The sequence below is a fragment of the Lepus europaeus genome, chromosome 14 (assembly GCF_033115175.1).
Source record: "Lepus europaeus isolate LE1 chromosome 14, mLepTim1.pri, whole genome shotgun sequence".
Lineage (NCBI taxonomy): Eukaryota > Metazoa > Chordata > Mammalia > Lagomorpha > Leporidae > Lepus > Lepus europaeus.
The window spans coordinates 44,424,919-44,446,293 of NC_084840.1; the positions used below are offsets into that span (position 1 = coordinate 44,424,919).

Sequence of the window (21,375 nt, forward strand, 5' to 3'; positions counted from 1 at the left end):
TTTTGTAGTTTTCATCGTAGAGATCTTTAACGTCTTTGGTTAAGTTTATTCCAAGGTATTTGATTGTTTTTGTAGCTATTGTGAATGGGATTGATTTTAGATTTAAATAAAATATTTTAGATTTAAATAAAATATTTACATTTCATGCTAGGTTTTGAAATTTTCAGAAATAGAATTTTGTTCAGAAAAAAAATGACAATTGTTTGCCTGAGTTGCTTTTCTTTTCTTTTTTAGGATATTATGTGTATGTTGGGGCTAAGCACGCTTTTACTCTTAGCCAATTTGACAACAAGGCTTATTTAAACAGCTCTGTGTGTCACTGCTTGGGCAAGAGCTGCCACCTTCAATTCTATTACGCCATGGATAATAGCATTTTGAGAGTTAGACTGTATAATAATAAGGTAAGAACAAATTTGCAGTAGTCTCAGATTCATTGAAAAATGAAATTTGTATTCCTAGGCAAGTGCTGTGGCTCACTTGGCTAATCATCTGCCTGTGGCACCGGCTCCCCGGGTTCTAGTCCCAGTTGGGGCACTGGATTCTGTCTTGGTTGCTCCTCTTCCAGTCCAGCTCTCTGCTGTGGCCTGAGAGTGCAGTGGAGGATGGCCCAAGTGCTTGGGCCCTGCACCCTCATGGGAGACCAGGAGGAAGCACCTGGCTCCGGGCTTCGGATTCGCTCAGTGCACCGGCTGTAGCAGCCATTTGGGGGGTGAACCAATGGAAGGAAGACTTTTCTTTCTGTCTCTCTCTCTCTCTCTCTCTCACTGTCTAACTCTGCCTTTCAAAAAAAAAAAAAAAAAAAGCGAAATTTGTATTCCTGACAACTTGGCATTTCTATAGGTATTTCTCAGTTGTGTGTGTGCTTTAAGTGTCCTTAACTTGATTTTATTGGTTATATTTTATTTATATTTAAAGATTTGTTTATTTTAAAGGCAGAGTTATATATAGAAAGAAGTAGAGACAGGGAGAGAGAGATTTTCTATTTTCTAATTCACCCCCCAAATGGCGGCAGTGGCAGGGGGTGGGCCAGGCTGAAGATAGGAGCCAGGAGCTTTTTCAGGTCTCCCACATGGGTGCAGGGGCCCCAGCACTTGGGCCATCCTCCGTGGCTTTCCCAGGCACGTTAGCAGGGAGCTGGATTGGAAGTGGAGCAGCCAGGACTTGAACTAGCACCCATGTGAGATGCTGGCATTGCAGGCAGTGGCTAAGCCAGCTACTCTGCAACACTGACTCCATTAGTATACTTTTGAAAAGAACTATTAAAAAAACAGTTTAGGACACACTATCATTTACAAAAATCAGTAGGGTGATTTTCACAGCAGTATTATATAATATATATATATATAATTATATATAATTCCTATTGATGAAACTACATTAAAGAAACTGGAAGTCTAATAAAATGACATGTCTAGCATTCTATATTTTTAGCTCTGTATTGAAACTCTTATATGATCTATGTTGAATTTTAGACTTATAGATACCATTAAAACTGCAAATATGATGGAAAATACTCATTCAGGTACACCATGTGGCAGTTTTTAAAGACTGGTAATACTGATTAAAAGCAAACTGAGCATTTGCTTATAAAATGACACTGCAGGTAGAGTAGAAGTTGTGATGGTTATGCTAGTGCTAAAACCACCTTAGGTATTTTTAATATAGCAGCTGAAAAAATTGTCTACAAATGGGAAAATACCAGAGACACTGGGGATTTCTATTGTGAAGAAGCTTTTATTTATAGATGGAAATAAAGATGTCATAGGGTTAAAGAGCAGTCTCATTTGGCAATAAGTACAGGGATTCTGACATGGGAACAGAAGGTGGCAGTAAAAGTATACAGGTCAGTTTTTTGGGCTCAGAATGGTTTGACTAAATCAAGTTGAAACTTCTACATCACAACAGCCAGATTCATTTTCAACAAAAGTTTTTTTTTTATATCATCTGCACTTATTGGGTGCCAATAAACATCTGTCAATAACATTCTGTCCTGCTTTGTATTCTTCTGAAGTTTGAAGCACTATCATAATTTATCCTCAGAAATCAGAATGCTCATTACCAAGATATTTGGAAATTCAAGAGGAAACGTTTTTCTTCCTGGTTCTGTCACATCATTTCTCATTCTATCCTTATTGCACTATTTTCATCATGTCTAGTCTTCCACTCCTTTTTTTCCTGCGACATTTATGAGATCTAAAGCAGAAAGTTGGATAATTACTCTCATTAGAGAACTTAATACAGTGTCCTTTGTTACTGGAAGAGGTCCTATATTTAGCATTCTGTAGCTGTGTTAAATTTTTGTGACATCTTTGAAATACTACTTGGGAATCCATTGCCCTACATATATTGGTACCTTTCGTGCAGGACGGTAAGGGGTCAGGCCTGGGATTGCAGAAAGCTCCTTCCTACCTTTCCTGTAGCACTACAAACTTTCCATATTCATGGAGCAAGTCTTGACCCCTTATAAAAAGTTAAACTTTATAGAGATGCATTTTACTATTCATGCCTCTATAATTTTCCAGTTATTATCACTTTTGCCACATAAACCAAGCACGCAACTTCATATGAGGACATGATCTATAATTTTCAGTTTCCTCTTTCAGCTAACACATAGTGAAAAAGGCTCTGAAATAATTTAGCTAAATATGCCTTAGAATATGGTCCTACAAGACTGTGCTTTATGGGGCAAGTAATTAATGAGTGTCCATATTGGTGCTCAATGAGTATTTAAGATAAATTTCAGTAGAAAATAGCTGATACAAGGATACTTCAGAAAGTTCATGGAAAATAAAAGGTCAAATATAAGTTCATTTTGATGCAAAACTTTCTGGAAATTGATGCATATAAAAGATATTCAAAAAATTCATGAAAGTGGCCAATGTTATAGCTTGGCAGGTTAAGACTCCGCCTGCAATTCTGGCATCTAATATGGCAGCAAGTTCAAGACCTGGGTGCTCCACTTCTGATCCAGCTCCCTGCTAATGTGCCTGGGAAGGCAGTGGAAGATGGCAGAAGTGCTTAGGCCCCTGCACCCATATGAGAGACCTGGAAGAAACTCCAGGCTCCTACTTTTGGCCTGTCCCAGCCCCAGCTTTGAAGCCATTTGGAGATTGAACTAGCAGATGGAAGATCTCTCTCTTTCTCCTTCTCTCTCTCTCTCTCTGCCTCTCCTCCTCTCTCTATAACTCTGCCTTTCAAAGAAATAAACAATACATCTTTAAAAATTTCCTTTAAAAATTTATGAAAATTTATGCTATAAAAAACAATGCATGGAAGTCAAAAGTCAGAATAAAGTTTACCTTTTAATTATAATTTCCAAGAACTTTGTGAAATACTCATGTATATGTTATAATCCAAAAGATTATTCTTATCTGCCATGAAAATAACTGATGAATTTTAGAATTTTTAATGTATGTGGAATACTGTTATGATGTAATGAAAATGAGTAGTAGTATTCTTCTGGTGGCTTTGGGGGTGGTATAAGAAAATAGAGAAAACAAATAGTCTTAGATACCACACCATAGACTAATAACATGTTTACTAGGAATTTCTGAGAAAAGAAGATAATGCTGGAGAACTGTTGCAGTGTGTTAACCTAAACCAAAATGGATGTACAATTTTGAGAATGTTGGCTGGTGTTTGATTTATTAGCTTGTATTAGGCAAACAATGTTGTCTTTTCTGACATTCTATTTGTCATCCACTGTACATATAACACACTGATGAAAATTTTTCATCAAAATATATTTAAGCTGCAGATTGATATTTTGTCACAAAGTTAAAGCATACTCCAAAATTTAAAAAAATTAGCCCTTGATGAAGATGCTCATTTGCATCTTCCATGAATAGAGTGATGTTCTTATTCATATCCATAGGGCAGTTGAAAAGGTTTGTGGAAAATGGAATTAAAATGTTTATTTTCAGAAACTATTATAATCTATGAATAGTTTTTTCATAACTGCATTTTTCATAAACTTTTTGAAGACCTCTTGTATGCTTAGATTCCAAAATTTTCTTCCCACCAAATAAATGTACCAGCTAATTCTATTTTCTACAGACCTGTTGAAGTACCTTCATATAAATCTATATAAATGTGAGAAGGTAAATCAAGAAAAATCCAGAAAGAATGGTAAAGGTGTTTTGTTATTTCCAGAAGACTTTAGAACTTGAGATGTAGAAAGTACATGGAAACCAAGAGCCTGGAACTCCAACTGGGTCTCCCATGTTGGTGGCAGGGTCCAAGCACTTGGACTGTCTTGTTTTCCCAGAATGCAGCTGGATTAGAAGCAGAACAGCCAGGTTATGAACCAGTACTCATATGCAATGCTGACATCACAGGTGGTGGCTTAATCTACTGTTACATAACTCTGGCCCTAAATCTGTATTATTGGTTCTAATCTGGGGAGCAAAAACGTTTTTACATTTTTATTTAATGATTTTTAAGATGATAGAAAACTAGAATATCAATTGAAATATTTTTCTGGACAAGGGTTTATTTTTTACATTAACATCTGTTAAATAAGAATATAAGCATATGAGCAGAAATAAAATACAAGTTGATTTCATATAGTTCCTTTATAATTGCATGTGTCATCAGACAGGAAAATTTGGTAGAAAAATGTGTATTTTATAAATAGGACACCATTATATTAATGAATGGAAAGACATTTTACTTTGGAAAGATCTCTGTTCACTTTTCAGGAAAATTTAAATGCTTTCCTGTTCAGATAGAACAGAGGAAAATCAAGTAGTTAACTATGACAGAAGAGCAAGTTCTCAATTTTCATGAAATGAGTAGGGGGGAGGTGATGAATGCAGTTTGCCAAGTTGTGTCATTAAAAGTATGTGCAAAACAAGAATGTCTTGATGCTTAGTAACTGGAGTTGTGCAGGATACAATTGTAAGAAAATTTAGCTCATTTCTCACTTTTTCATAACTAATTCATTCTTGATGTGACATGGAAACTTCAGCTGCATATATGTCCATCTAATGGACATTGTAATGATGATGAAGAACACTGTAATCGATTTAAACTTCTGAAATATTTAGGACTTAGAAATTAGGAGTAGGCATCAGGCAGCAGAGGCATATAAGACTAAATTGAAAATTGATTCATTTTTAGAAAAACTTGTATACCAATGAAATAAGCGGAGCTGAGGGAGGAGATAAATACTTAGAAGAGTGAAAAATTGTGTCATGTGTTTTTTGAATCACAGCTGCATGTCACCTTTTAAAGCTGCTTGTATCTCAGACTAGAAAGCAGACATAGAGCCAGTTTCAGAGGTCAACGTGAAACATTTATGCATTCTCAGCATGCATAAACATTCTCTACATGTTTAATATACGGGTACATGAAAAATCACTGTATCTTATATGTAAATATTATGAACCATGGGTTTAGCTTTTCCATGGAAATAGCAATTTAAGTTGAAAGTTTGATGAAATTAAAGAAACAGTAGGATTATTTCAGAGCACAAAAGCATGGTCAAAAACCATAAACAACAATAATACAGAACGCCCGCCCGAATCCAGCCCGGTGAAGCCGCGACTCACCGTTTCGCAGCGATCCGCAGTTGATTAGTAGCGCCTGTAGGACGCGCGCGGGCTCTACTAGTGCGGCCTGCGGGGAGGAGCCACCGCTGCCGCCTCTGGTCTGGTTTGTGAGGAAGGCCCTAGGCCCGGGCCTGCCGTGGTGGGACTCGCCGGACGCCGGGGCTCGCGACTGCTCTACGTCCTCTCCACGCCACATTCTGCCATTTCGCGGCCCCAGAGGGCTGGGCGCGGGGAAGACCTGCCGGCGCCATGGAGGACGAGGTAGTCCGCATCGCCAAGAAGATGGACAAGATGGTGCAGAAGAAGAACGAGGCTGGAGCATTGGATTTGTTGAAGGAGCTTAAGAATATTCCTATGACCCTGGAATTGTTACAGTCCACAAGAATTGGAATGTCAGTTAACGCTATTCGCAAGCAAAGTACAGATGAAGAAGTTACATCTTTAGCAAAGTCTCTCATCAAATCCTGGAAAAAGCTATTAGATGGACCATCAACAGAAAAAGACCCCGAAGAAAAGAAAAAACCTGCAATTACATCACAGAATAGCCCTGAGGCAAGAGAGGAAAGTAGCTCCAGTGGCAACGTGAGCAACAGAAAGGATGAGACAAATGCTCGAGATACTTACGTTTCATCTTTTCCTCGGGCACCAAGCACTTCTGATTCTGTGCGGTTAAAGTGTAGGGAGATGCTGGCTGCTGCTCTCCGAACAGGAGATGACTACGTTGCCATTGGAGCTGATGAGGAAGAATTGGGATCTCAAATTGAGGAAGCTATATACCAAGAAATAAGGAATACAGACATGAAATACAAAAATAGAGTATGAAGTAGAATATCAAATCTTAAAGATGCAAAAAATCCAAATTTAAGGAAAAATGTATTGTGTGGGAATATTCCTCCTGATTTATTTGCTAGAATGACGGCAGAGGAAATGGCTAGTGATGAGCTCAAAGAAATGCGGAAAAACTTGACCAAAGAAGCCATCAGAGAACATCAGATGGCCAAGACAGGTGGAACGCAGACTGACTTGTTCACATGTGGCAAATGTAAAAAGAATTGCACCTACACTCAGGTGCAAACCCGTAGTGCTGATGAACCGATGACCACATTTGTTGTTTGCAATGAATGTGGAAATCGATGGAAGTTCTGTTGAGTTGGAAGAATTGGCAAAATATCTGGACCATTAAGAAAAAGAATTTTGTAATTAGCTTTCAAGCTAGGCCAAGCAACTAGTTTTCCTGCAAAACAAATTTTTAAAGCAACGTACATCCCTTGGATTAATCTGTTTTCAACTGAACATCCCTTCCTTTAAATGCCTTTTGTAGTCAGATCAGTAGGGCCACCATATATTAATTGTATGGCATCTGTTTTATAAGTAAGTTGACATTAAACTTTCATCAGTTAAACTTTCAGTAATTTAAGGTTTTTTTTCTCCTTAAAAAAAGTTCTTTAACTTTTACATTCTGAAACATACACAGTAGACATTTTCTGTCAATCTGTTAACCCATAAATGAAAATTACATTGTTTTCTATATTGGCATGTACTTACACCAGATATTACAGGAATATAAAAGGTAATATAATTTTAAGTTTACCAAATATGATGTGTATTCAAATGATACTTGACCAGCTTATCTAAATTGTATATAATATTTGAACTAGCACATGAATTTGATTTTAATTATTCACAAGCCTGGGATAATTAGATATTATTTTGCATCTGTAACTAACCATGATCATCATTTCTTGCAATTTCTTGTACATGTATATTACTTGTTCTTAATAGATTTTACTTTTGGAAATATGACTTGACTTTGTTGAAATCAGTTTAGTTTTGTTGTTTATTTACCTGTTTAACTTTGTAGTGTATTTTAGTTTTGCAGAAACCACCTTTGTAATTCAGTAGGATTTTCATAAATGCCCTCACAGGCGAGGAATAAAAGCTTCAGATGATATTCCCCCTTCATGGGAAGACATGCTGAGAATAAAATATTAGTATCTTAGTATAGTATTGTAAACAGCTCATGACTCAATTTTGATTTGGACATTTATACTGACCAACGATTAAATGTAAAGATTGTACAAAATGATTAAAGCTGTGGTCTTTAACTATAAAAGTTGCTAGAAAATATTTTTGTCCTGAGTCTTATTTGCTAACTTTTTGTTACATGATGATGAATAAGGTTGTTGAGCAAACTGAAAATATGGACTATCACAAGTAGTTTTATGATAAAATTAAGTGTTACTTTCTATTTAGGTAAACACCATTTGCTCTTATCAAAATACGGAAAAAAAAAAAAGTGTACCCTCGAGTATACTTGTTGTAGAATATCTTAAGGCCACTGTGGCAAAGTCTGTGTTCCATTGTGCTGGATGCATTCTATCAGACATGTGTAGAAAGACTTCAGTATGCGCTTTGCACTCTCCTTTGCCCTCCTTTTCCCATTTCCTCCTATAAGTCATTTTGATGTATTAGAGAAAACATTGAAAGGGCCCAGCAGTACACCTGTGCTTTGTCAGTTCACAGATGAATCTTCTGTTTTTATCATTTTAAAACCAAAACAAGTTTTTGACAGAGTGAATTTAAGAATAATAAAAATAGTCCCACTTTTAAATTAAGTGATCCATTTTAAAATTTGTAATTCAATAAAGATTTTTGTTGTTATTAAAAAAAATAATACAGACACATTCCTGGAATATATTATGGATGCTAATTGAGTGTTTTACCTCATAGTGTACTGTAACAGTTTTGCATGCATTTTGTATGTGGAAAAATACAGGAGCATATATTGCATGCTCTAGAAGATATAAAAATGTCTTTTGATAGAGTGACTAGCAAAGTTCAACAGTAGGAATATATCACCAGAAAATAATTGTTTCCTTTGGAACTTTACATGAATTTTTCTGTGGGAAAAATATTTAATAGAAATTGACATTGCACAGAAAATGCATCTGATACAATTTTTACCCTTATATTTAATATTTGCCTCTTATTTCTCTTCTTTTTAAAGCATCATCCATTTTGTAAAATATAAAAAATGATATTGGCATCAACATTTAAATAACTGGTATTATCAATTTTTATTTAGAGTTTTATTTTTGTGGCATAGTACTTTATTTAAGAGTCTATTAAAATTTTTGCTGTATCTTAGTTCTCTTTATGAATTAAGAAAAAGCAGCTTTACTAAATAGACATAGTTTGTTTTCTTATTTTTTCCTTTTTAAAAGTGTTACTTGGATCTTCATTCTCACAGCCAATACTTCAGATTTCCTGGTACTGATGATCATACATCTAGATAATCCTACTAAAATAGAATTAATAGAGCCATGTAAGTAAATGGGAGATTAGAATTTGGGGAATGAGTCATATCTTTCTTTTCATCAAAGGAAGAAGAAATATTTTGGACATACAACACATCAACTCACAGCAAATGGGTGAAAGTAGATGTATTAATACCAGATGGTCTGAAGATATTTCAGGTAAAAAACATTTTTTTAAATCATAAGTTTATTTTATCTTTCAATAGTGAATTTATCTTCCACTGCTAAATTTAGATTATCATTTTTTAGTAGTGTAGAGTATATAAATTTGAGGAAAGCAATTGTTTACGTCTTTTTACTTGGCCCATCTCAAGCCCAATTTGCCCTGAGTGGAGAACCCATTGTGTGTCACTGATAGCGCTTATTCTTTCTCCATGACCTCTGTCCCTAGCATCCTCTAGCATCATGCATTGCACCTAGGAAGCACAATGTATTATGAAGCAGATAATATTTGTATTTAAAATCACTTGGTTATTTGCAAATGTTTTGAGTGCAGTGATTTATACTTTTATAACATGCAGATAACTCTATGAATCTTAAGATATATTTGAGGGGCCGGTGCTGTGGCTCACTTGGTTGGTTAATCCTTGGCCTGTGGTGCTGGCATCCCATGTGTGCATCAGGTTCCAGTCCCGGTTGCTCCTCTTCCAGTCCAGCTCTCTGCTGTGGCCCGGGAGGGCAGTGGAGGATGGCCCAAGTCCTTGGGCCCTGCACCCCATGGGAGACCAGGAGAAGCACCTGGCTCCTGGCTTCGGATCGGCGCAGCGCTGGCCGTAGCGGCCATTTGGGGAATGAACCAATGGAAGGAAGACTTTTCTCTCTGGGTCTTTTAAAAAACTCACAATAGTGGCTGGTGCCGCAGCTCACTGGGCTAATCCTCCACGTGCAGTGTTGGCACACCGGGTTCTAGTCCTGGTTGGGGCACCAGATTCTGTCCCGGTTGCTCCTCTTCCAGTCCAGCTCTCTGCTGTGGCCCGGGGGAGTACAGTAGAGGATGGCCCAGGTCCTTGGGCCTTGCACCTGTATGGGAGACCAGGAGAAGCGCCTGGCTCCTGGCTTCAGATCTGCGTGGTTCACCGGCTACAGCGGCCATTAGGCGGTGAACCAACAGAAAAAGGAAGACCTTTCTCTCTGTCTCTCTCTCTCACTGTCTACTCTGTCAAAAATAAAAATAAAAATAAAAATAAAAAAAACTCACAATAGCTAAGATATAGAATCAACCTAGATGTCCATCAACTGATGACTGGATAAAGAAATTGTGGTAAATACACACAATAGAATACTACATAGCCATAAAAAAGAATAAAATCCTGTATTTTGCTACAAAATGGTTGCAGTTGGAGACAATTTTGTTTAGTGAAATAAGCCAGACCCAAACAGACAAATATGTTTTCCCTGATTTGTAGTCACTAATATACAGAGTACAAAAACGTATATGAGCAAAATTGACATTTTGAGTTTTGATTATTATTGATAACCTTTGCCTATACTCTTGAGGAAAAGTGGTTTTCCACTTACTATTTGTTGGATTATTTATTTAGTGGATGGCTAAGCTTGTGATTATAAAGTAACTTGAAAGTATGTCATTGTAAAAATTAAAGAAAAATAAGAAAAGAAGAGGAAGGGTGGGAGTGAGTGAACAAGGGAGGATAGGGTGGAAAGTATCATTATACTCTTAAAACTGTATGATGAAACATGAAATTTGTTCTTTTTGTATAAATAAAAATAATTTTAAAAACCTTAAGATTTCGTGTTGTATGTAGAGTTGTATATGTGGTTTGAGTATAATAATGAGACTGGTGGATGAAAGGACTTCAAAAAGTTCACATTATTTTTTTTTTTGAAATTGTTATTTATTTTATTTATTTGAAAGAGAGAAACAGAAAGCACTTCCACCTGCTGTTTTCACTCCTTAACTCCCAAGGAACCTGGAACTCAATCCAAGCCTCCTATGTGGGTAGCACTGACCCAGATACTTGAACCCTCACCATTGCCTTCCAGGATGTACATTAGTAGGTAGCTGGAATCAGGAGCACAGCCAAATGCAATGTAGGCCCTCCAGGATGGAATGTGGGCATCCCGAGTGGCATCTTAACTACTACACCAAACAACCATCACATAACATCTATTTTGGTTTGTTTCAGAGGCATTTTATTTAAACAACTAAAAATAATTAGATGTTCTTAAGTACGTACAATAAAAAAGAAATCAAACCAGTTACTTAATTGTGTATTTCTTCTTTGCAATCAAAGAGAAGAAGAAAAAACAGTATTTGTCCTTAAGCGAAAAGTCAGAAAACTAGGCCAAGATATTTTTTTCTTTATAATAATATAAACAACTACAAGAAATCTCATTGTAATAAGAGAAGTTGGATGTTAGCTTACAAATTATAAAGAAAACAAGTTGTTATATTACAGGAGCATAATTCCATCTGCCTTCATCTGATACTCTGAGTTTTCATTATAGGTAAAACAAAGTTAGTTGTCCTAAATCTCTATTTATGAAATATATGAAACTTGTATATCTTAAATAAAATTAAACAAAACAAACAGAAAAGCACCAAGTTAGTTGTTCCAGCACTAGAACAAATTCATAATCCCCATTTCTTACCTCTATTTTTGCCTTAAGCAGAGAGTAACTCTGGAAGGCTGAGTGTTACTGGTCACAGATGGGAGAGTGGTTGCAGGAGTGAGTTTTGTGGGCTCTTTTACTCAGCTCAGTATAGAAATAAAAAGCCAGGGAAGCAATTTGCAAAGAAGCAGAAACTTTTCTTTGATTGGCAAGTGATAGGAAAGTGAATGGTCTGAATGGAAACCAAGCGGAGTGCCCAAATGGGACAATGGCTTTCAGGAAGCTATAATGGTAGCCACTGGCCACATGGGGATATTGAACACTTGAAATAAGGCAAGTATAACTGAAGTACTGGATTTTAAGTTAATTTTAATTAATTTCTATTAAAGTAGTCTTGTGTAGCTGCTGGCTACCATGTTGGATGGTAGAGAATAAATTATTTGCTTTCCACTCAGCTATTTACACACCTGCACTCTTGGTGTTAACTATCCTTTGCTCTTCATAGCTCCTCAAAAAATTCCAGTACTTTGACATAATCTTACATTTGTAGAGAAATGTGTGATTGTTTCCCTTGCTAATCTTGTGAACCTCCAGAAAAGTTAGCAATTCATTTGGAGAAAAATATATTTATTTTCTTTGGCACTTCTTTTCTTGTTAGAGCGATTATTGTTTTTTTTTTTTTTTTAAACACAAGTTTAATAGTTTTTATGTGTAATCTTTTAATTTTTGTTTATTCTTGTATCATGTCCTTTTATTTGCCTATTATATCCCCTCAGGCACTCAAATACAAATTTGAGCTGTTAAAAAAGCAAGACCCGGTTAGAGCTTTTGGATAAGTAATTGACAATATTTTCCTTTAAAATGAAAGAAGGACAGCTGTAAATATGTTGAGCAAGTAACAAGTGTGTCATCAAGAACATTTGGGTGTTAAGTGGGGTGATGTAGGTGTGTGTTGTCTGATCCTGAGTGGATTTTCAGAGGCCTTGGTGGAGCCAATGTGTCCATACATCTTCTGAATGTGGGTCAGGCTTACCAGACAGGAACTTCGCTATCATTTGTACTTGGTTGCTCTTTCAACAAACAGATGTTTTTCTTAATAACTATTTATTCTCTAATATCCTTTTTTAGTTTTTTTTCTCATCTTAAAGAGACGAAAAACTCACTCAAATTTGATTTTTTTATTTTCCTGAAGATTATTTTTGAAGGGGTCATTTTGAGCCAGAGAAGTTTTATTGGGCTTGATCAACTCTGGGTCTACGCCTGTGGACAGACGCACACCCAAAAGCTTTGCTCTTCTGATGAATTCACTTGTGCCAGTGGACAGTGCATTGCCCAGGATTCAGTGCGTGACTCTCAACAGAACTGCTCTGATGCAAGTGAAGATCTAGCAACTTGCTGTAAGTCAATCAGTGGTTTACTTGTTGACCTTCTCTATTTCATAGCTATTAATTGTGTTTCAGATAGGCTTTGCTTTTCTTAGGCTAAAGTTAATATCTAGGAAATAAGGCAAATGTACGATTTTAGTCTGAAGCTATTAGCACTGTTCCTTCCAGGGACTCTGTCAATTTTTTTAAAGATTTATTTATTTATTTGAAAGTCAGAGTTACATAGAGAGAGGAGAGGCAGAGAGAGACAGAGGTCTTCCATCCGATAGTTCACTTCCCAGTTGGCTGCAATGGCTGGAGCTACGTGGATCCAAAGCCAGGAGCCAGGAGCTTCTTCCGGGTCTCCCACATGGTGCGGGGGCCCAGGAATTTGGGCCATCCTCTACTGCTTCCCAGGCCATAGCAGAGAGCTAGATCAGAAGTGGAGCAGCCAGGTCTCAAACCTGCGTTCATATGGGATGCTGGCACTTCAGGCCAGGGCGTTAACCCACTGCACCACAGCACTGTCCCCTCTATGTCAATTTAATGTTTTAGCACTTGTTGCTAAGATGGCAAAATTTCTCTATTTGTTTAACACATGAATAACTGCATCAGTGTTGTATTTATCTGTGTGTGCCTTTGTGTATGTGTGTGTGTTTTTGTTATAGAGAAAAGTGGGTGGTCTTTGGACCTCCTCTTGAAGGCAGATCTATGGGATGTTAACCTGTATTAAATGTATGTTTTTTCCCCTGTTAAAATGGTTATATTGGGAGCCGTGAGGAGCCAGTAAGGAGGGGAAGAACTTCCTTTGCCTCCAGGACTGTGGAAATCATTTCAGCCACCTTTAGCATCCATGAGGGGAAAAAAGGTTCAATGCCTTACCTTTAGGCCTTTGCTGAAGGGTCTTTGATAGGCCTGATGACAACAGGCCCTATTGCAATTCAAGCCTAGTCCTATGTCAAATAAATAATTTGACAGCCTACATGATGGTTCTCATATGAGGAAACTTAGCAACTAAGGTACTTGTGCCTGTTTAGAAACCATGAATTCCATTTAAATGAATTTTCTACCTAACAAACAAGTGGATGTTTAGAAATATATTTAAATTTGACATTTATTCTGCTGCATATTTTATTCTAATGAGATATTTTGCTGGGCAGGGGAAATATTAAAACAAGGTAAATATCACTTTTTAATGTATTGGAGTCTATCTTTCCTTGAAGATCTAATATTTACTTTATACATTGGGTACTCCAGGGGTGGATGCATATATATTCACAAATGTTATTTCCTCTTGTCAAAATGATCTCTTAATATATAGTGACCTTTATTTGTATAGTTTTTGAATGAAAGTGTGTTATCTGATATAAGTGTGGCTTTTTATGCTTTCTTTGTTTTTCCATTGCATGGGATTTCTTTATCCCTTAACTTTTAGTCCGCGAATGTCTTCACCAGTGAAATGAATTTATTAAAGGCAGCGTATCTTTGGATTTTCTTTTATTATCCACTCATCCAGTCTAAATATTTTAGTTTAAGAAGTTAATGCATTTGTATTTGTGATTAATTTATATGGAATGATTTATTCCTATTATTTTGATAATTTTTTTTCCTTCTCTGTTTTTAACTTTGTGGTTTGCTGGTTTTCTATTTTGACAAAGTTTGATTCTTTTTATCTTTAATGTGTCTACCCTACTGATGGGTTTTGTACTTTCATGCATTTTCATGATGGTAGCTTTTGCTTGTAGAAGTAGGTTTCCTTTTTAAGTTTCTTGTAAGGCCATTCTGGTAGAGCTGAGTTCCCAGTTTTTGCTTACTTTGGAAAGACTCCTCCTTTGTGTCTGAAGGATGGCTTTGCTTAACATAATATCCTGGATTGCCTTTTGTTGTTGTTGTTTGCTTGTTTTCCTTCTGAATGTTCTATATTAAATTGCATTCTCTTCTGGTCTTTAAAGTCTGCTGAAAAATCTGCTGTTAGGTTAATGGTGGTTCTCTTAAATGTGATTTGCTGGATTTGCTGTTTTTTTCCTTTCTCTCTCCTTTTAGAATTCTTTCTTTGCTTTGGAGTTTTGAGAGTTTGACTCTAATAAGATCCAGAGAGAACCTTTCTTGTGCAAATCTATTTAAGGTCTTTTGATCCTCTTGGATCTGATTGTTCACATGGTTCCCCAGATTTGGGAAATTTTCAGCTGCTGTTGCATCAAATATGATTTTTTTAAACTATTATTTTTGAATATAAATTTCCAAAGTACAGCTTATGGATTAAAGTGGCTTCCTCCCGCCCCCATAACTTCCCTCCCACCTGCAACCCTCCCCTTTCCCACTCCCTCTCCCCTTCCATTCACATCAAGATTCATTTTCAATTCTCTTTATATACAGAAGATCAGTTTAGTATATATTAGGTAAAGATTTCAACAGTTTGCCCCCACATAGCAACACAAAGAGAAAAATACTGTTTGAGTACTAGTTATAGCATTAAATCACAATGTACAGCACATTAAGGACAGAGATTCTACATGATATTTTTAAAAAATTGATTAATTTTCTATGCAATGTCTAATTTAAAACCAAGTTTTTTTTTTTCATTTTCAATTATCTTTATATACCAAAGATCGATTCAGTATATACTAAGTAAAGATTTCATCAGTTTGTACCCACACAGAAACACAAAGTGTAAAAATACTGTTTCAGTACTAGCTATATCATTACTTCACATTGGACAACACATTAAGGACAGATCCCACATGAGGAGTAAGTACACAGTGACTCCTGTTGTTGACTTAACAATTTGACACTCTTGTTTATGGCGTCAGTAATCTCCCTAGGCTCTAGTCATGAGTTGCCAGGGCTATGGAAGCCTTTAGAGTTTGCCGACTTTGATCTTATTCCAATAGGGTCATAGTCAAAGTGGAAGTTCTCTCCTCCCTTTGGAGAAAGGTACCTCCTTCTTTGATGGCCCTGTTCTTTCCACTGGGATCTCACTTGCAGAGATCTTTCATTTAGGTCTTCTTCTTCTTTTTTTTTTTTTTTCTTTTCCATGGTATCTTGGCTTTCCATGCCTACAATACTCTCATGGGCTCTTCAGCCAGATCCGAATGCCTTAAGGGCTGATTCTGAGGCCAGAGTGTTGTTTAGGACATCTGCCATTCTATGAGTCTGCTGTGTATCCCGCTTCCCATGTTGGATCCTTCTCTCCCTTTTTGATTCTATCAGTTAGTATTAGCAGACACTTGTCTTGTTTGTGTGATCCCTTTGACTCTTAGACCTATCAGAGCCATCAATTATGAACTGAAATTGATCACTTGGACCAGTGAGATGGCATTGGTACATGCTACCTTGATGGGAGACATTCTTCTCAGATCTGGAAAAAAATGATACTGAAATTCATATGGAGACACAGAAGACCTCGAATAGCCAAAGCAATCTTGTACAACAAAAACAAAGCCGGAGGCATCACAATACCAGATTTCAGGACATACTACAGGGCAGTTGTTATCAAAACAGCATGGTACTGGTACAGAAACAGATGGATAGACCAATGGAACAGAATAGAAACACCAGAAATCAATCCAAACATCTACAGCCAACTTATATTCGACCAAAGATCCAAAACTAATCCCTGGAATAAGGACAGTCTATTCAATAAATGGTGCTGGGAAAATTGGATTTCCACGTGCAGAAGCTTGAAGCAAGACCCTTACCTTTCACCTTACACAAAAATTCACTCAACATGGATTAAAGTCTTAAATCTACGACCCGAAACCATCAAATTATTAGAGAGCATTGGAGAAACCCTGCAAGATATAGGTACAGGCAAAGACTTCTTGGAAAATACCCCAGGAGCACAGGCAGTCAAAACCAAAATTAACATTTGGGATTGCATCAAATTGAGAAGTTTCTGTACTTCATAGAAACAGTCAGGAAAGTGAATAGAAAACCCACAGAATGGGAAAAAATATTTGCAAACTACGCAACAGATAAAGGGTTGATAACCAGAATCTACAAAGAAATCAAGAAAATCCACAACAACAAAACAAACAACCCACTTAAGAGATGGGCCAAAGACCTCAACAGACATCTTTCCAAAGAGGAAATCCAAATGGCCAACAGACACATGAAAAAATGTTCAAGATCACTAGCAATCAGGGAAATGCAACTCAAAACCACAATGAGGTTTCACCTCACCCTGGTGAGAATGGCTCACATTCAGAAATCTACCAACAACAGATGCTGGAGAGGATGTGGGGAAAAAGGGACACTAACCCACTGTTGGTGGGAATGCAAACTGGTGAAGCCACTATGGAAGTCTGTCTGGAGATTCCTCAGAAACGTGAACATAACCCTACCATACAACCCAGCCATCCCACTCCTTGGAATTTACCCAAAGGAAATTAATTTGGCTAATAAAAAAGCCATCTGCACATTAATGTTTATTGCAGCTCAATTCACAATAGCTAAGACCGGGAACTTTTCTCTTAAGAATTTCTAAATCTGAGTGAGGCCCAAAGTATCAGCTCAGACTTCCATTTTGTATAATTTGTGTTTATTCCTTACAAATAAACCTCAGTGGGGTGAGAGAATGCCAATGGAGAAGTTCTACAACAGTGGATCTGCTATGAGATGAAATCTGGTTCTATACTCTTTTTCTCTTACAAGGCTCCTTGGCTGCTGCACAAAACCATCTTTTTCCTCAGTGAAAGGCCCTAAAAATGACAATGAAGGACTTATTATTCAGTCCACCAAATATCCTCTAAAGCCTTTTCCTCAGAGACAACTACTATATTCATGTAATATTATAATAGAGATCATTCTAGTAATTTTTCCCAAAATAATTAAAAGCTACTGTAGAATCATTAGCTTTTCTACCAATAGGCATAGAGGACTTGGACCATCTTCCACTGCATTCTCAGGCCATAGCAGAGAGCTGGATTGGAAGTGGAGTAGCAGAGACTCAAACTGACACTCATTTGGGATGTTGGCACTGCAGGCGGCTTTCCCGCTAAGCTACAATGCTAGCCCCATGTTTTGTCTTCAATTTTACTACCACTTGATAGTAGATATGGATAGTAGATAATAAGGTATATTTTCTAGCTAACTACATGGAATAAGTTTGTGTTGACAACAATTTTTTTCATATTTGCATAACAATAACTTCTGGGTCCTGTTCTACTCACTGTTTTAAATACTTACCAAAGCATTTGCTTCTCAGGGATTGAAATGTTTACATACATCGAAGCCTCCGTAATATATGTATAATTATGTCATATTTGTATATTATGTATTAGAAGTAGAGATAGCATTTAAAATATAACAGATATTCTTCATGTTGTATCCCTAACTTGTGATATTTATGATTTTTCACTTTTTATTTAGCATTTGATTTTACTTTGTTTACAACAGATTTCTAAACTTTGTTGAGAAATCTTTGGTTTAAATATAGCAATCTTTTTTTTTGCTAATTTCTTATTATCTCTTTATATTGAAATATGCTACTATATATCTTACTAATCAAAAGAAATACAGCATTTTAAATGTTTTAATTTTTAAAAATATTCATAAATTCCCACCAGCATTGGATAAGATTTGGAATATTCTCCTGACCAAATATCAGGCCAGGAAATTGGATAGAAAGCAAATATATTATTAAAATTAGACATTTCATAGGAACTATATGAAATTAGAAAGTACTGTGGCCGGCGCCATGGCTCACTTGGTTAATCCTCTGCTTGTGGTGCCAGCAACCCATGTGTGCGCCGGGTTCTAGTCTCGGTTGCTCCTCTTCCAGTTCAGCTCTCTGCTGTGGCCCGGGAGGGCAGTGGAGGATGCCCCAAGTGCTTGGGCTCCTGCACCCACATGGGAGACCAGGAAGAAGGACCTGGATCCTGGCTTCAGATCAGAGCAGCACCAGCCATAGCAGCCATTTCGGGGGTGCACCAATGGAAGGAAGACCTTTCTCTCTGTCTCTCTCACTGTCTGTAACTCTATCTGTCCAAAAAAAAAAGTACTTTATAATATAAATGTCATATTCATCTCTGTTTTAAAAATTAAAAATGATTTATCATTATGTTAAAATGTAGTTAAAATTTTAAAATCTCATTAGTGGTTTTAAAACACATTTATCCCCTAGACTTATTGTTTACTTTGTAATTCATTTTACAAGGGAATATGTAGTATAGATGCTGGTTAGATATTGGTTAAAAACAGACAATGGCCCAGGATCCCTAGTACTATAAACATCAGTAAAATGAACTTCATTTGGCACTGATATTTGTAATGATGATGAACATTCACAGTATCTAAGCAAATTCTGATGATTCTTTTCAGTTTATCCTGTTTCCAGTCTAATGTTAATTAGCAGTTATTATCAGCAGTTAAAGAAAGAATAGTAGATTGGGAGTAACAATATTTGGATTACAACTATAATGTACACATTATTTAAATTAATAACTTCTCTAAATTTTCCTTTGTAAAGCAATAACACTAATACCTACCCCATACACTTGTTGAGAAAGATCTATGTTACAGAATTCATCACAAAGGCTATCACATAAGGTGTCCAATAACTATTAGCTGTCCTGCTGCATGCCTACTATTATAATTTTCCTTTCATTCCTTTTTTTCTGCTTCTTTTCTTTTCCTCTTCCTCCAGAATGTCTATGTGGATGTTAACTGATTTCTCTGCATATATGCCCAAAAATGGGTCAAATTATTATTTTTTGCACAAATTAAATGATGCCCACAATACTTTGTAAGATATGAAGCTCTATGAAAATCAAAGGTAAATTTTATATAAAATGTAGAGGAACTTGAATTTTAAAAAGTAGCTGTTTTCATGGTTTAGTGTAAAATACTCAGCAGGATCAATTAAGCTTTCCAGAGGATGTAGTAATAGTGGCTGGGAACTAACATGGATGTCAGAAAGAATTAGGCAGACCTTGGCAGTTCTATGAACAATGCGGCCAAATGGCAATATTTCCAAGACAGAATATGATTGGTTTGAAAAAAATTGAATTTCATAAATTGAGGATTCTGCCTTCGCAGTTTTCAGTATAAAACACACAACCTCATTTTTTCCCACCATCAGTAAGGATCATTTTTCCCTCCTCAAATGTGTCCCGTAATGTACTTATAAGGTGATAAATACATAATGAGAGGATTTCCATTTGAACTCTACTGTTTCAAAGTGTGGGAACACTGTGGAGGGCCAGTGTAAGAATCAGAGCTTTGTTCTTCAGTTTCCAGATGTGATTTTGAAACAAACAGTTGTGGCTGGTTTGAAGCAGTTGGTGGTGACCACTTTGACTGGATCTGGAGCTCCCAAACTGATCTTTCTGCTACCTTTGAGCAACAGGCCCCACCTCGGGATCATACTTACAACACAACTGAAGGTAAGGAGCAAGCGAAGTTCTAACTTCGTCTATTTACTTCTCAGTTAAGGCTAAGATGCAACAGAGAAGCAATTAGGGTTCTATGTTAGGCTAAGACAGTTGAATACGTCAATTTCAGCTATGCCATCTACATGTATTTGATTCTGTTGTGGGTAGTGTTTATGGAGAATAGATTTATTTTTTGCTGAATTAACTGAAGCAATCAATTGTCTGGGCATCATTTAGAAGTGGATGTAAGAATAAATTTTACTTTCAATCAGTTTTTTTTTTTTTTTTTTTTTTTATTTGAGAGGTAGTTACAGAGAGAGAGAAGAAGAGACAGAGTGAAGGGCCTTCCATCTGCTGACTCACTCCCCATATGGCTGCAACTGTCAGGGCTAGGCTGATCTGAAGCCAGGAGTCAGGAGCTTCTCCTGGGTCTTCCACGTGGGTGAAGGGGCCTAAGCACGTGGGCCATCTTCTACTGCTTTCCCAGGCTATAAGCAGAGAGCTGGATCAGAAGAGAAGCACCTGGGACAGGAACCAGTGCCCATATGGTTTGCCAATGCCCCAGGCAGAGGCTTAGTATATTATGCCACAGTGCCAGCCCCTAAATCAGTTTTATTGATTTTTTTTTATTGTTACATTGTCTTATTTTTGGATCTGAAAGTGACTTAACATATGCTGAAGAATGGGATGCTTTATCTTAGAATCTAGTATGTTAGCTAATCACTTGTTTTATATCTCAATAGGACATTTTATATTCATTCTGAAGAAAAACAACAGTTTGTCACAAGTTGCTAAACTCCAGAGCCCAACTTTCAGCCAGACTGGACCTGGATGTACACTTTCCTTCTGGTAAATGTGAAAAGCAATTGTCAATTACCCTAGATGCCTGGTGGTTGCAGGCTTATTCCTGTACTTATTAGCCATTTTGGCTAATCTCTGTTTTGTTTTCCAAATAGTTATTGCATTAAAATCACACCATTTGCATTTTATTTAGGAGCATATTTTATGTTTTCTTTCTTAAGAGAAAGAGGAATTATCCCTCCATTGATGGCTTATGATTTTATTAAAACTGCTTCTACTATTTTTTTCTGAACTTCTAGAGAAAGTCTCTCAGGGTTGTGAGAGCCACAGAGTGTGCACCTCAGCAGATAAGCTCTTGCACTATGGGCAGCCACAATTACTTCAGGAAGGAAAGGCC

General features: G+C 36.8%; 2 protein-coding genes across 2 annotated transcripts in view; both read left to right on the forward strand.

Annotated features, from left to right (window-relative positions):
* MALRD1 (MAM and LDL receptor class A domain containing 1) overlaps positions 1 to 21,375 on the forward strand; it is a 405,586-nt gene that overhangs the window by 73,274 nt on the left and 310,937 nt on the right. The window contains exons 8-12 of the mRNA XM_062210772.1: positions 235 to 401; positions 8,936 to 9,028; positions 12,633 to 12,837; positions 20,037 to 20,189; positions 20,921 to 21,026. Of these exons, the coding sequence (XP_062066756.1) occupies positions 235 to 401; positions 8,936 to 9,028; positions 12,633 to 12,837; positions 20,037 to 20,189; positions 20,921 to 21,026 (724 nt within the window). The remainder of the gene's footprint in view (positions 1 to 234; positions 402 to 8,935; positions 9,029 to 12,632; positions 12,838 to 20,036; positions 20,190 to 20,920; positions 21,027 to 21,375) is intronic.
* On the forward strand, positions 5,616 to 7,289 carry LOC133773771 (transcription elongation factor A protein 1-like). Its single transcript, XM_062211363.1, is given in 1 exon segment — positions 5,616 to 7,289. A coding segment is annotated over 1 exon segment (900 nt). The 5' UTR covers positions 5,616 to 5,801; the 3' UTR covers positions 6,702 to 7,289.